The 15,089-nt window shown below is 40.1% G+C and overlaps 1 protein-coding gene across 4 annotated transcripts in view; it reads right to left on the bottom strand.

Moving 5' to 3' along the window:
• The window catches only part of LOC108276982 (cAMP-specific 3',5'-cyclic phosphodiesterase 4D), a 194,572-nt gene that overhangs the window by 141,237 nt on the left and 38,246 nt on the right, over nt 1-15,089 (bottom strand). For 2 of the 4 annotated variants that reach the window (XM_017489200.3, XM_017489203.3), the window contains exon 1: nt 7,113-7,513. The exons of the other annotated variants lie outside the window; for them this stretch is intronic. In XM_017489200.3, the coding sequence (XP_017344689.1) occupies nt 7,113-7,423 (311 nt within the window). In that variant the 5' untranslated portion in view covers nt 7,424-7,513. Of the gene's footprint in view, nt 1-7,112; nt 7,514-15,089 lie in introns of those variants that run through there. 4 annotated transcript variants of the gene reach the window in all.

Below are 15,089 nucleotides of genomic sequence, written 5' to 3'. Positions count from 1 at the left end.
AATTTCTTGCTTATGGAACAGTTGCATAAAAGCAATATTGCACAAGCAAGCTTACAGTTACGTTGAATTTCACGTACGGCTGTAATTACCTCCAGCGCTCTGTGAGTATCGTGCGCTATCATGCCGATATTCAGTATAACTGGTACTCTTGCTCGTGCAATAGTGCTGAAGTATGATGTACTATGTATCTGACATCAGACATTCTTCTACTAACGCTGCTTCATTACTGAGAGAAGATGTGGCATTTAGAACTCACAGTTTTCAGCGTATGTAAACCTTTCAGTCAAGTGATAAGTATTACTGTAATTCACTCATACTTATTTTGAGCTTCTTGAAGCAAACTGCAATTACGTGTTTTTTTGCGATGACAATGCTCAGTGCAGTTGGGGCTGATCATCAACATTCCAGAAAATATTTCATTACGTTTAAACGTTAAATGGAACCAAACTTTCAATACAATACAACAGCATTCCTCCAGTTTTCTTCCTTAAAGAAAGACACAAGGTAATATTACCAGATTAAATAAAGAGTACTGAAGCAGCGAGGTCTCCATTAAGTTCACTGAAGAATAAAAGCACTCTCCTGAAGATTTGCATTCTGAGTGGGCCTCATTCAAGCATGCTCAGGATTACAATTAACACTTCAGACTGGAGTAACACTCACGGTGAAGAATTCTGAATACTGTGAAGCATCAAGTAACTCCCACTTTGACAAAAGCTTCTGGGTGTTATTAGGAGCATGTCACAGACACTCGCCACGTGCTGAGCTTAAACAAACAAAGAGATGTGTCTTTATTCTCTGAAGTTCACTTGGATTTTTCATTACAAATACTGTCAAGGTGATTGACTCTGACCTAGATCAACTGACCTCTGCAATGAAATCCACAAAGCTATCCTTTATTCCAACTGCTGCTCTTTCTATTTCTAATTGTTTGTCTTGAGGCATCAATCCCCGAACTAGTGCAGCATGCCTGCAGCTACATCTTTGCAGTGACTAACACAATCTTATAGCTCTAGGGAATACTGACTGAACATTATGTAAGGAATAAAACACCATAGGGTGTGCTGTGACAGGAAATAATCAGTGACAGAGTGTTGACCCAAAGTTCATTATTTTCACCCACACTGTTTTATTTCTCTTGCACCACAGCAATTTTCCAATTATGACTTTCTTTTATTGCTCATTAAAGAACTTTTATTTTTTTTTACAAATATAGTTGAACATCCATGAAACAAGTTAGTTATCATTATCACTTACTGTGTTATAGCACCTATAGCAGCCTCTCTTTTTTTCTTGAATAAGAAAAAGAAAAATCAGCTCGCCACGTTACAAAGATTCCGGAAAGCACCTCAGTCCTGAAGAATTTCCTATGGAATTTCCTATGGCAGAACAGTTCAACGTCTGAGACTTCTATCAATGTGACAGAAAACGTCACCATACATTTTTCATTGTTAACGTAACACATTTTTAATCGGTTTATTATTAGTCTCAGATTATTTGAAGCCTCCCCCATACATACTATAGAAACGTATTAGATCAAGCGCATGTAAATCGCCTTGTCCTGCATTACTGTCAAAGCCACGCTGGTATAGAAAATGATTCAACACCTTCTGAGCAATCAGATTTGGGAATGCTACAGCATTGTATTAATAATTCACAATTCTGGATCAGTGACACCCAACAGTTTCCCCCAGCAAAAATGGTTCTCTGTTTCTCCAAGATCCAAAACAATCTCAGGAACATAAGCCACAAAACGCAAGGAACCCCCCCCCCCCCCCCCCCCCCCAAATATACAACTAATTTAAACCTATGAGAAATACGAGCATGACAAATGTTTAGTACATAAATATGTCATGTTAACAACTGCATGGAAAAGAAGCTCAACTTCCATGGAATAATCGCAGAAATATTTATTGCCTTATTGCCTTCTTACTCTGTAGGGAAATTACACCTAATCCAGACCACAGCTGATGTAATATGATGGAAAATCTACTCAATAAAAATCATTACAAAATCTCATTAAAAGTAATGAACAAGATGAAAGTAACACTAGCATAACAGTTTTTTTCCCTGTTAGTTGTAGCACAGCACATATATTTCAGTTTGACTTTTAACAAGACAGCAAAATGACTTACTATATTATTTTTACCTAGTCTAGGTAGAAATACAGAAGGCTATGGATTTTTTTTGTATTTACACCGATCAGCCATAACATTTAAATCACCTTCCTAATATTTGTAGGTCCTGCTTGTGCCATCAAAACAGCCATGGACACCACAAGACCTCTGAACATGTATCTGGCACCAAGACAGATCCCTTAAGTCCTGTAAGTTGCGAGGTGGGTCTACACCATGTTCTATGAAGGGGTGTACTTGGTTTACAACAATGTTTAGGTAGGTGGTACATGTCAAAGTAACTTACACATGAATGCCAGGACCCAAGGTTTCCCAGCAGAACATTGCCCACATTGCCTCTGCCAGCTTGCATTCTTCCCATAGTGCATCCTGGTGCCATCTCTTCCCCAGGTAAGCAATGCACTCACATGCTGTGATGCACTGTGTGTTCTGACACCTTTCTATCATAGTTAGCAATTTGTGCTACAGTAGCTCTTCTGTGGGATAGGACCAGATGGGCTAGTCTTCACTTCCCAAGCTCATCGATGAGCCTTGGGTGCACATGATCCTTCCTTGGACCACTTTAAGTAGTTACTAACCAATGTAAACCAGGAACACCTCACAAAGACCTGCTGTTTTGGAGATGCTCTTTTGTCCCAGTTGTCTAGCCTTCACAATTTGGCCCTTGTCAAAGTCACGCATATTCTTACGCTTGCCCATTGTTCCTAATTCAAACACATCAACTTTGAGAGCTGACTGTACATTTGCTGCCTAATATATCCCACCCCTTGAGAGGTGCTACTGTAATGATATAATTGATTGTTTAAGATATTTAAAAATAAATATTTTATGCTTGTTTATTTATCAATTAACCAGCAGTATTTCTCATTGCTATTATTTTAATTCAATTAACAGTGACCATGAGCAGAGAGCTTACATTTAACTATTTATGATAGACCTCCTGATTAAAGCTTAAACAAAAAAAGATTGGTATGTGGATCGGTTCCGGTCGTAAAAATCCTGATCGGAGCATCAGTAATGAACACTATTAAACTAAAGCACTTTGCATCTCATGGGTAAATGAACTCACCCAATCACATCCTATATGAGATTATTCAGATATATACACAATATACACAGAGCGGTTTGAGAACTGACTCCAGCCCAGAACCATGACAGCGGAAAAAGTGTTATAGTGTAGCTTTAAATATATTTAAGAGGAGCAGACTTCAAAGAATGAATACTGAGGTTTATTGTATTTAACGGTTAACGGTTGTTTTTTGCATACAGTCTGCAAAATGAACTGAAAATATTATCTTTAGTTATTATTATTATTATTCATCTCTAAAAATAATAATAATAATAATAATAATAATAATAATAATAATAATAATAATAATTTAAAAACTTCAACTGTGCTCCTAAATTTTTGCAATCTCCTAAAAGAAACTGTCTTGCATCTCTCCTCCTGTAAACATTGTTATTGCCTTTTCTGCATACACCTGAATTGTTTTCATTTGGCTGAATATTCTTATATTTGATGCAGATTTTCATTTGGTTGATGGCATTTTTATTTTTACTTATCCTATATTTTGGGTACAAGTTTATTTATCTTTTGCTTCTACGAGATGATGCACTTTAAGGATCAGTTTAATTTGATGCAAAGATTTGTACATTAGCAGGAATGTAGCACAACATGGAGGTGAAAGCAGTGGTCTGTTTATTTAAATGTGAATGTGCAATGAAAACACTAACACACTGTTGTCACTAAAATCAATTAATAATCGTGATAAATAATCGAGATCTCAATACTGATCAAAATAATCGGGATTATCATTTTGGCCATAATCGTGCAGCCCTACTGAATGTTATTCACTTCACCTTTCAGTAGTTTTAATGTTATGGCTGAACAGTGTATGTCCTTGGCCTAAGGCTCACTACACCCAGCTAGATGAGCTACCTCATCCTGTTTCTGCCATATCTTTGATGACCCTATCCCAATGACTTTAAGCGCACCCACAACAAAAGTGACACCTAGTGTTCTTGAGAAAGCAAACCTGTTACCTCAACCCTGTTCCCATTTTCTTCCATTCCAGATCCAACCTTGCTTCTGCCCCATTCCTGAACCAACTCCATCATCTCTATCTGTGCTCATCCTATTTCAGACAGTACTACTTTATCCGTAGTAGAGCTGAGCTGCCACCTTACTTCCCTGAGGGTTCTGCACCACCACCACTGTCCCATTATCCAGTATCAACAGTACCACAGGGTGTTCCATAAGGGAAGAATCAGATTTAGATGGATTATTGATTAATTTAGTCTACAAATTATTTGTCTACTTTTTATGAAAGTAGATCTGAAAGTTACTAAGCAAGAATTTTTTTTTGTAGCTCAGAAGAAGCATTTGCGTTCTTGAACGTGTAATCTATTATTTAATGGGGAACTATTATGTAAAACTCACTTTTAGATGGTGGTTGAACATTAATGTGTGTCAGCAGTGTGCGAACACAACCACCCTACAACGGTAAAAATCCACCCACTCATTTTTTTAGATTCCCCATAAATCATAAACAATGTCTCAAAATGAGTCGTTTTTGTTTTCTCTCTAATGTGACATCACATTGGAACAGGCCCCACCCACGACTAGCGACGGACTCTGCCCTATTAGCATATAGGGCTGAACACTAGTACTTACGATGTCAGTCATACTGTTTTTTCTGATTTGTTGTTGCCGTTGTAGACGAGCCCTCTTCTGGAAAGGGGGCGGGGAGCCGCAACTCATTTGCATTTAGAGAGACAGACATGAAAACAGCCAAAAAGGGGCATTTACAGCTTGGTATAATAAATGATCCATGCGGTAGTTTGAGCTGAAACATCACAGCACATTCTGGGGGGACACCTGAGACATATATTAAATCTTGTAAAAAGGGTCATAATAGGTCTCCTTTAATGTAGCAATGGACAATGCTTCAATGAAATGCTGCTAATTTCACCAAAATTACTGACAAATGCAACCTAAGTGTTTCAAAGTTAATGAACAATAATTGCAACCACCCTAATAGTCAACTGGCCAAAAGTCACACTGTGCAGTAATAACGGCTTGACCATGTGCATACTACCTATAATAGAAATATCTATACCTATAAAAGAACATGTGACTTCTAGTGGAACATAATGCTGCAAAATGGATAATGTTCTCTATTCTAACAGGACAGATGGAGGAAGAGCATGAGACCTCTTGGCTAAAAACAGCAAGATGGCTGAAATGACCACAGACTATTTTCCAAAATGAGAAGTGATGGGATTAGTTTCAGAAAAGCATGAAGATCCTCTCTGGCACCATTTCAAACAATTCTCTACACATCTACAGTACTTTGGCAAGGCTTCTGAGGATTGACCTCAAAAGGCGACGTGGAACATTGCTAAACTAAGCAAATTTGGGAACATCCGAATTAACCTATTTTGGCTCTTAGGCACGTTGTGTCATCAAATAAACATGTGACTCAACAGCAAGCTTTAGTTTCATTGAGAACCAAGTATCTATGTAGGAGTGTTTACTGGAGATAAATACGAGATTCTCAAGATAAACCATTTTGCCAGAATAGCATCTATGCATGAAAATGAATGAAGGCAAAGCATCAGGCAAAGAAAGACACCTTGGCGCATTAATTATGTGTCCAAGCGGCAAGTCTCAGTGAGGACAATGCAAGGTGGAAAAACAACCCTGATTTATAATCAGCAATCAGAGGATTTATGCCAACTTATAAGAATATACAAAATGGCTTATTTAAATCCCTAAACTGGGGATCAGCTACAGATAAAACACAATCATCAAAAGCTGTCTGATTACAAATATTAACACATTATTATTTACAAAATCAGTGTACCAATTAGCTAAAAAAAAATAATAATAATTTAAGATGATATCTGATAAAAAGGTGTCTGAATGTGATTTATCTTTATCATCGGATAAATTCATTGTTGATAAGCTGATACGCTCGTCTATTTAAGTTCACGTCAGTCCATACATTCACTTAAGAGCTATTTGTCACAAAGCAAGGCTATTACACTATTCAATTATTACCTGAGGCACAACTGTGTTTTCCATTTCTTAATAAATAAATAATCCAGTGGCACTTTGTTTAGTACAATTTAATTTAAAAAAAAAATTACATAAAAAAAAAAAAACCTTTTCACAGATTCATCAAGGGAGGTGAGGACACATTTCATGTGAGCAGCAGCCGTGAAAATGCACCAAACAAACCATGCTATACACATATGCATAAATATTTTCTTCTTTTTCTTTTTGAACCTTGAAATCAGGTGTACATCTACTTGGACCCACATTGCTCAGTGGGTGCGCTCAGTGCACTGCTGTGAAATCCCATGTAACTGCGGCAAGTCTGACAGCACTGCCCAATCTAACACTACCAACCGTCCATTCACAACGTGTGCGCGTCATAATCCTGACACACCACTAATCAAATGTGTACTGAAGTCAGGAAAGCATTTAATACTACTCTATGCCCAAGGTACTACTCTCCAATGGAGATGGAACGGAAATGGTGCTTCTAATCTATCAAGATAATGCAACTTTCTGAGTTTCTGCTTATTATTATTATTATTGTTTAATAAAAAAGAAAGAAAGAAGACAGTGTTATAGTGTCCTAGTCAGATACAGTGATAAATATTGATTCATGTAAGGCATGGAGTGATCCACATTACAGTGAACATCCCAGCAGATTTTTTTTCCAGGCTTCACTTCATACAGCAGGATGATAAAGATCAAGTAGCCTTATCTAAAACTACACATACGACTTCCTAATTTCTTAAAATTATTATTATTTAAAAAAAGAAAGAAAAAACTCAAACAAAACAGCTCTCTTTGCCTTTTCCGGCTATCCTCCGAGCAAACAAAGTGCGCTGGACAAAGCCCGCTCGCAGCCCTACACACCCATCGCTCTCCCCTACTATAAACACACAATACCGCCTCCTTACCGTCGAAATCCCTGAAACGAGGACGGCCACGACATCCGCGATTTTTTGAGCCCTGGTCGGTGACCCGTGTCCACCGCGTAGCTTCGGTCCATTTCCGCGTCGGTCCGGTTTGACTTTTTCCCTCGGTATCGGATCGGACTCGCGTTCTCTTTGCGCTGTGCGTTCTCTCTCGCTCTGCGCGCATTGAAGTGGCTGCTGCTGCTAGTACTGCTGCTGCTGCTATTACTAGTACTGCTGCTGCTGCTATTACCGCTGCTGCCGCTGCTGCTATTACTGCTGCTGCCTCCTCTAACGTTCAGCACGGCTCGCATTTCCACTCGCACTTCACCGTCTCATCGAGCTGCCTTATGACTTCAGCGAGTTCAGCAACGAGTCCGCGACGACACCTGACGTTCAACGCACAAATCCCTGCCATCGTTTACAGCAGATTTAATTCCCTGTCAAACGCGCTTGTGTGTGTGTGTGTGTGTGTGTGTCCACGGTGACAGCATGCAACTTCTGAAACTTTATATTAAGTCAGGTGTGTGTGTGTGTGTGTGTGTGTGTGTGTGTATGTATATATATATATATATATATATATATATATATATATATATATATATATATATATATATATATATATATATATATATATATATATGTGTGTGTGTGTGTGTGTGTGTGTGTGTGTGTGTGTGTGTGTGGATATCATGGAAAAGCTTTTTTTCCCCATAAATGAATTCAAAAAGTGGAACTTTCATATATACATGATTCACTGCACATAAAGAGAAATATTACAGGTCTTTTTTGTTTGTTTGTTTTAATCTTGATGATTACAGCTTGCAGCTCATGGAAATAATTTTTTTTTTTAAAAATCCAGTGTCTCAAAATATTAGAATAAAGATTTTATGATAGAGAAATGTTGACCTGAGAAGACTCTAATCAGATAATAAACTCAAAAGACCTGCAAAGGTTTCCTGAGTATTTAATCTATCAGTCTGGTTCAGTACACATAACCATAATCATGGGGAAGATGAAGGTGAATTGTGCATTTCATTTGGAAATCAAGGTCCCAGAGTTTGGAGGAAGAGTGGAGAGGAACAGAATCCAAGTTGCTTGAAGTCCAGTGTGAAGTTTCCACAGTTAGTGATGGTTTGGGGTGCCATGTCATCTGCTGGTGTTGGTCCACTGTGTTTTCTCAAGTCAAGAGTCAATGCAGCATTTACCAGGATATTTTAGAGCACTTCATGCTTCCATCTGCTGACAAGCTTTATGGAGATGTTGATTTCCTTTTCCAGCAAGATTCGGCACCTGCCCACAGTGCCAAAACTACTAGTAACTGGTTTGTGACTATGGTATTACTGTGCTTGATTGGCCAGCAGACTCGCCTGACCTGAACCCCATAGAGAATCTATGAGAGACACCAGACCCAACAATACAGACGAGCTGAAGAAAGCTATCAAAGCAACCAGGGCTTTCATAACACCTCAGCAGTACCACAGGCTGATTGCCTCCATGCCACGCCGCAGTGATGCAGTAATTTGTGCAAAAGGATTAAAGCCCCCAAGTATTGAGTGCATAAATTAACATACTTTTCAGAAGGTTGAGACTTCTGTATAATAAATTCTTTATTCTAATATTTTGAGATACTGGATTTTTGATTTCCATGAGCTGTAAACCGTAATTATCAAGAATAAAACAAAAAAACGGCTTGAAATATTTAATATCAATATTGCATACCCGTCAGGACCTCAGGCAGCACTGCATTAAAAACAGGCATGATTCTGTAATGGAAATCACTGGATGGGCTCAGAAACACCTCCAGAACTCATTGGCTGTGAACACAGTTCCCTTGCCATCCAAAAATGCTGGTTAAAGTTCTATCATGCAAAGAACAAGTCATATGTGAACATGATCCCAAAATGCCACCATTTTCTCTGGGCCAAAGCTCATTTAAAATGGACTGAGGTAAAGTGGAAAACTGTTCTGTGGTCAGACGAATTGAAATCTAAACTAAAGAGGACTAAAGAGGAGAGGGACCATCCGGCTTTTTATCAGCACTCAGTTCAAAAGCCTGCCTGTCTGATGGTATGGGCAGCTTTCACATCAGGAAAGGTACCATCAATGCTGAAAGGTATATACAGGTTTTAGAGCAACATATGCTTCCATTCAGATTCCATCCCATCTTTACTTCTGAGAGACTCTGCCTCTCTAAGATACTCTTTTTATACCCAATCATGTTACTGACCTGCTGTCAATTAACCTAATTAGTTGCAAACTGTTCCTCCAGCTGTTTCTTTTTAGTAGGACCTACATTTCCAGACTTTTGTTGCCCCCTTCACAATTTTTTTGAGACATGTTGCGGCCATCAAATTCAAAATTACCTTATTTTTTTCTCAGTTTAAACATTTGATATGTTGTCTGTTCTATTGTGAATAACATATGGGTTTATGAGATTTGCAAATCATTGCATTCTGTTTTTATTTACATTTTGCACAGTGTCCCAACTTTTTTGGACTTGGGGTTGTACACTAAACTTGATTTTGCTACAGAAATTGTCCCAAAGTGTATTTTTAACTATATGAAATGGCCAAAAGTTTGTGGACACTGGACCATCACACCCACATATGGTTCTTCCCCAAACTGTTGCCACAAAGTTTGAAGCACACAGTTGTCTAGAATGTTTTTCTATGCTGTATAGCATCACAATTTACCTTCACTGGAACTATGAAGCCCAAACATGTTCCAGCATGGCAATGCCCCTGTAAAAGTGAAGTCCATGAAGACATGAATTGTGTTCCAAATAACATATTATACACTATGCACTTACAATATGCAGTATGTACTCTACCATCTAGTGTATGAATTTTAGAGTTGTAGTATCAGAAAATGGAACAAGGTTTTTTTTTAATTACCCGAAAGTATAAGCCATTTCCCAGTCAATGGCAAATGACGTCAAATGCACGTAATGTGACGCCACTAGCTTTAGGAGAATACCCAGAGTCAGTGATTTTTTTTTTCCATTTTAATGTCAAAGTTACCTTTTTTGATTCAGATCAAATTTGAGCCAGTGTCAGCGCCCAGTAGCTCCTCCCCTCTTCTGCTATGTAAGCAAATTTGCGACCGTTGAATGCATGAAATGTCCAACATTCCACACTTCGATTTTTTGGTTGAACAAGTGCATCATCCAGGTACTTGAAGTGCACTTCTTCTTGTTGGACTTTTCAGTTTGAACACACTACTTACACTATTTATACTACAAAATGGAACAGAATAGTGCATAAGTATGCGATTTTGGATGCACCTCCAATTTGCCAAGGTTGGAGTGGAAGAACTCGAGTGGCCTGCACAGAGCCCTGACCTCAACCCCACTAAACACCTTTGAGATGAACTGGAATGCCAACTATGTGTCAGGTCTTCTAGCCTGACATCAGCGCCCGAGATCATTAATGCTCTTGTGGCTGAATGAGCCCAAATCCCCACAGCTACACTCCAAAATCTAGTGGAAAGCCTTCCCAGAAGAGTGGAGGTTATTATATCAGCAAATGGGGACTAAATCTGGAATGGGCTGTTCAACATTCACATATGGATGTGATGGTCAGATGTCCACAAACATTTGGCCACGTGATTAAACAGAAACCACTTCTTTTCAACTCGCTTTAGAGACATGCACTTAGAGAAAAGAACTTATGCTTGGCAATAAATACTCATCACTGTAGAACAGACCATATAAGGTAATGCACGGGAAGATAGAGGAGAGTACACAAAGAAAATGCGTAGCTCCACCCAGTGTTGAAAGCATTTGCCCTCAGGGACCAATGAGAAAGTTCTGACAACAATATGTTCAAACACAGATGGCATCTAGACAGTTATCACTGGTCATGAAAAAGTATAAGCTTCACAGAATATTGCTAAACATGAACTCAGATTAAATAAAACTGCAACATCAACTAATGAACAGATTATTACATAATAAGTAATTACAGCATAATCATAAATCATAATTATGTACATATAATTGTTAGTATATTTGCAACACACTTAGTTCAGTATGTTTTAAATTCAATTAATTTATTTTTTCACCAGGATACAAATAAAATAAAGACCATATTATAGAAATGATCATAAATTGATACAGCCAGTAACTTGGCAACATTTCTATCAGGAATGATCTACTTGACCTGTCACCAGATTTGCTGCCAATGCCACCAAATCTAATAATTTCCATCATAATCTCTAAAGTTTTTCTAGGACATGTCTGATTCCTATTGCATTCTTGCGTTCTATGGCCACTCCAGCTTGGACAGCTGTAAATGTCTTTCATATTTCTTAGTTATATGTGTGCTGGAAATAAGTGTAACCCTTGGGAGTGTATGCTACACAGGGTGTACTCATGTCCAACAACGTGAAACACCTAAAAACATAGAATATTCTGCATGCTTTAGTTATAGTATATGCCTAATTCAATGTTTATAATTTGCTTACCAATGTAATATCACACACATTTATTACAACTGGAAGCTCATGAGATATGGAACATGTGACTCAAGTGTCACATCACCTCGCGCAAAGTGCTCGAGCTCACAGCGTGCTCTGAAACCTGAAGCGTGAGCTTGAAGCGCGAGCGCATTCTTCCAGGTTTTCAGTGACATTGACTTTGTTTACTTTTGACATGTGTGTTTTGTAATGGTTTAGGTCCTGTTTCCGCCCCTGTATTGTTATTGGTTGTTTCCCTTATGTGACATCATTGTACTCAGCTATTTTGTGTTTCACCCTTGCTTTCGTTTAGTATTTAAAACCCTTGTGTCTCTTTATTCGTCGTGAGTGTTAGCACCGTGCCAAGCCTTTGTTCCTGATGTTTCATTTCATGGTTTTTGATCTTGTTTCTTGTTTCTCATTTTGTGCTTTGCCTTGACTGTTTCATGCCCGTTTGCCGATTGCCTGACCCTTTGCCTGTTCTGACCACACCTGTGTTTCACGATTTGGATTTGTCTGCCTATCTCATCTATGATAAAGCTCTTATCTGCACTTGCATCCGTCCTAACCTCCATTACGTGACAGAATACTTCGCCCCAACATCAATGCAGCAGGAAGACGGAGGAGACGTCACGCTAGGGAAACTAAGCAAACTGTCCCAGCTTTGGATTCGATCCAGTTTCCCCAGTGGACTGTCATAGATCTCCCAGATCCGTATGATCTGTTTTTTGTCTACCCTGAATATTTTCTTGTTGACTGACAGTTCTATTTTGCTAGCCTAGCAGAACCCAAGACCGACGAGAACCAATGGCTCAAGTTCATGAATGAATGAATGCCTTTTATTGTCACTATACACATGTACAATGAAATTAAGAGCCACTCCTTTTTTTTGTTCCGTGCCAACATGTACATAGAATAAACAAGAAGAATAAACAGATAAATAAGATAAACAAACAGATAAATAAACAAGATAAATAAATAAGATAAATAAACAAGATAAATAAATAAGATAAATAAACAAGATACTGGGGCGGATGGGGGAGGTACTATGAAATGCACAGTTTTGAGACACTATATACATATGCTGTGAACTCAGTACATGTATGTGTTTAGAATGGTAATAGCTTTTGGGAAAAAACTATTCTTAAATCTATTAGTCCTTGTTTTGATGCACCTGTAACTTCTCCCTGAGGGCAACAGATTGAACAAATCAAAGCCAGGGTGAGAACTGTCCTTAATGATGGTTTTGCCTCTGCTGAGGCGACGGGAGGTGTAAATATCCATCAGGGAGGGGAGAGGGCAGTCAATGATCTTCTGTGCTGCTCTTACTACTCTCTGAAACCTCTCCCTGTCTGCTGCGGTGCAACTACCGTACCACACCGTGATACAGTATGTCAGCAGGCTCTCGACGGACGAGCGGTAGAAGATCAGCAGCAGATTGGAGTCCAGATTGTACTTCCTGAGAACCCTCAGGAAGTGTAGCCAGGTTTGAGCCTTCTTGATAACCACTGTGATGTTGTCCGTCCAGGAGATGTCTGCAGAGATAAGGATGCCAAGAAACCGGAAGGTGTGGACCTTCTCCACACACTCACCATTAATGAAAAGGGGGGCCAGCTCAGTGTTGTGCTTCCTGACGTCTACAAAGAGTTCCTCACTTTTCTTGGTGTTTAGAGCCAGATTGTTCTTTGAACACCAGGCTGCCAAGTTTAGGACCTCCTCTCTGTAGGTCTCCTTTTGAGATGAGTCCGACCACTGTGGTGTCGTCAGCAAACTTGATGATAAGATTATTGTTGTGGACTGGACTACAGTCGTATGTGTAGAGACAGTACAGGAGGGGGCTCAACACACAGCCCTGTGGAGAACCTGTGCTCAACGTGCAAGTGAAGGAGAGGTGGGGTCCAAGTCTCACTGTCTGAGACCGGTTGGTGAGAAAGTCCTTTATCCAGGCACATGTGAGGCAGGGGAGGCCAAGGGTGACCAATTTGGTGATGAGAATGTCCGGAATTATTGTATTAAAAGCCGAACTGTAATCCACAAAAAGCATCTGGACGTAGTTCTGTTGCTGCTCTAGATGTCTCAACACGTAGTGGACAGCTATGGCGATAGCATCCTCTGTGGATCTGTTTGCGCGATAAGCAAACTGATAAGGATCGAAGTCTGGGGGGAGGTAGTCCTTGATGTGCTGAAGAACCAATCTCTCAAAGCACTTCATGATAACTGGAGTGAGGGCCACAGGACGATAATCATTCAGGCTAGTGGTGGGCGACTTCTTTGGAACTGGGATGATTATGGCTGATTTTAGGCAGGCCGGGATGACTGCTTGGGCCAGGGAGAGATTGAAGATTCTGGTAAAGATGTGGGCAAGCTGGTGGGCACATGATCTGAGCACGTTACCAGGTACACCGTCTGGGCCAGCAGCTTTCCTGGGGTTCACTGCCAGAAACATCCGTCTAACATCGTGTTCCCTCACAGTAAGTAGAGTGGTGCAGGAACCAGGAGGGGATGGAGGCACGGTTGGACTGGTATGGGGGCCAGATGAGGGTGGAGGTGAGGCTGGAGCAGATGAGTGCTGTTGTTGTGATGTTTCAAAGCGAGCACAGAAGCAATTTAGCTCTTCTGTCAGCATCGCACTCAGGTCTCCTGTTGTCGCATCGCGGCCTCTGTAGTTCGTGATGTTCTGTATGCCCTGCCACACCTCCCGTTTATTTTTGCTGGACAGGTGGGACTCTATGCTCCTCTTATAGACCGCCTTACCTTCCTTAATACCACCTTTCAGGTTGGCACGAGCGGCTCTATACAGAGCTCTATTACCAGACCTGAAGGCAGCGTCACGGGCTTTGAGTAGTGTGCGGACCTGTTTGGTCATCCATGGTTTCTGGTTTTGGAAAACCCGAATGTTTTTGTCCACAGTCACATTTCCGATACAGAACTTGATATAGTCCAGTACCGTTCCTGTTAATGTTTCTAGCTCTTGATGTTCAAACAAATCCCAGTCTGTCTGTTCGAAGCAGTCCTGTAGTTTGCAGAATGCATCATCAGGCCAGGTGGTAACAGTCTTTATAGTGGTCTTGACACTGCGTCTGAGGGGGGTGTAGGCAGGGGAGAGCAGGAGGTAGAGATGGTCTGATTGGCCGAGGTGGGGGAGAGGTATGGCTCTATACGCATGCTTAATGTTGGAATAAACATGATCCAGAGTGTTCGCCCCTCTAGTAAAACACTTAATATGTTGATAGAATTTCGGGAGTACAGTCTTCAAGTTCGCCTTATTAAAGTCTCCTGAAATTATGTGAACACCGTCGGGGTAAGCCCGCTGCTGTTCGTTTATGGTGTTCAACAGGGGAGAGAGCGCCATGTTCACATTGGCGTCGGGTGGAATATACACAGCCGTGATAATCACTACTGTTAGCTCTCTCGGTAGAAAAAAGGGCCGACATCTTACAGACATGTACTTGAGGTCAGGGGAACAATGTTTATCTATCATTGTTCCGTTATTACACCACTTCTCATGCACATACATACAGA

This window comes from Ictalurus punctatus, chromosome 16 (genome assembly GCF_001660625.3).
Source record: "Ictalurus punctatus breed USDA103 chromosome 16, Coco_2.0, whole genome shotgun sequence".
Taxonomy (NCBI): domain Eukaryota; kingdom Metazoa; phylum Chordata; class Actinopteri; order Siluriformes; family Ictaluridae; genus Ictalurus; species Ictalurus punctatus.
The sequence above is the reverse complement of the archived record's forward strand: the minus strand, read 5'-3'. Positions and strand labels throughout refer to the sequence as shown.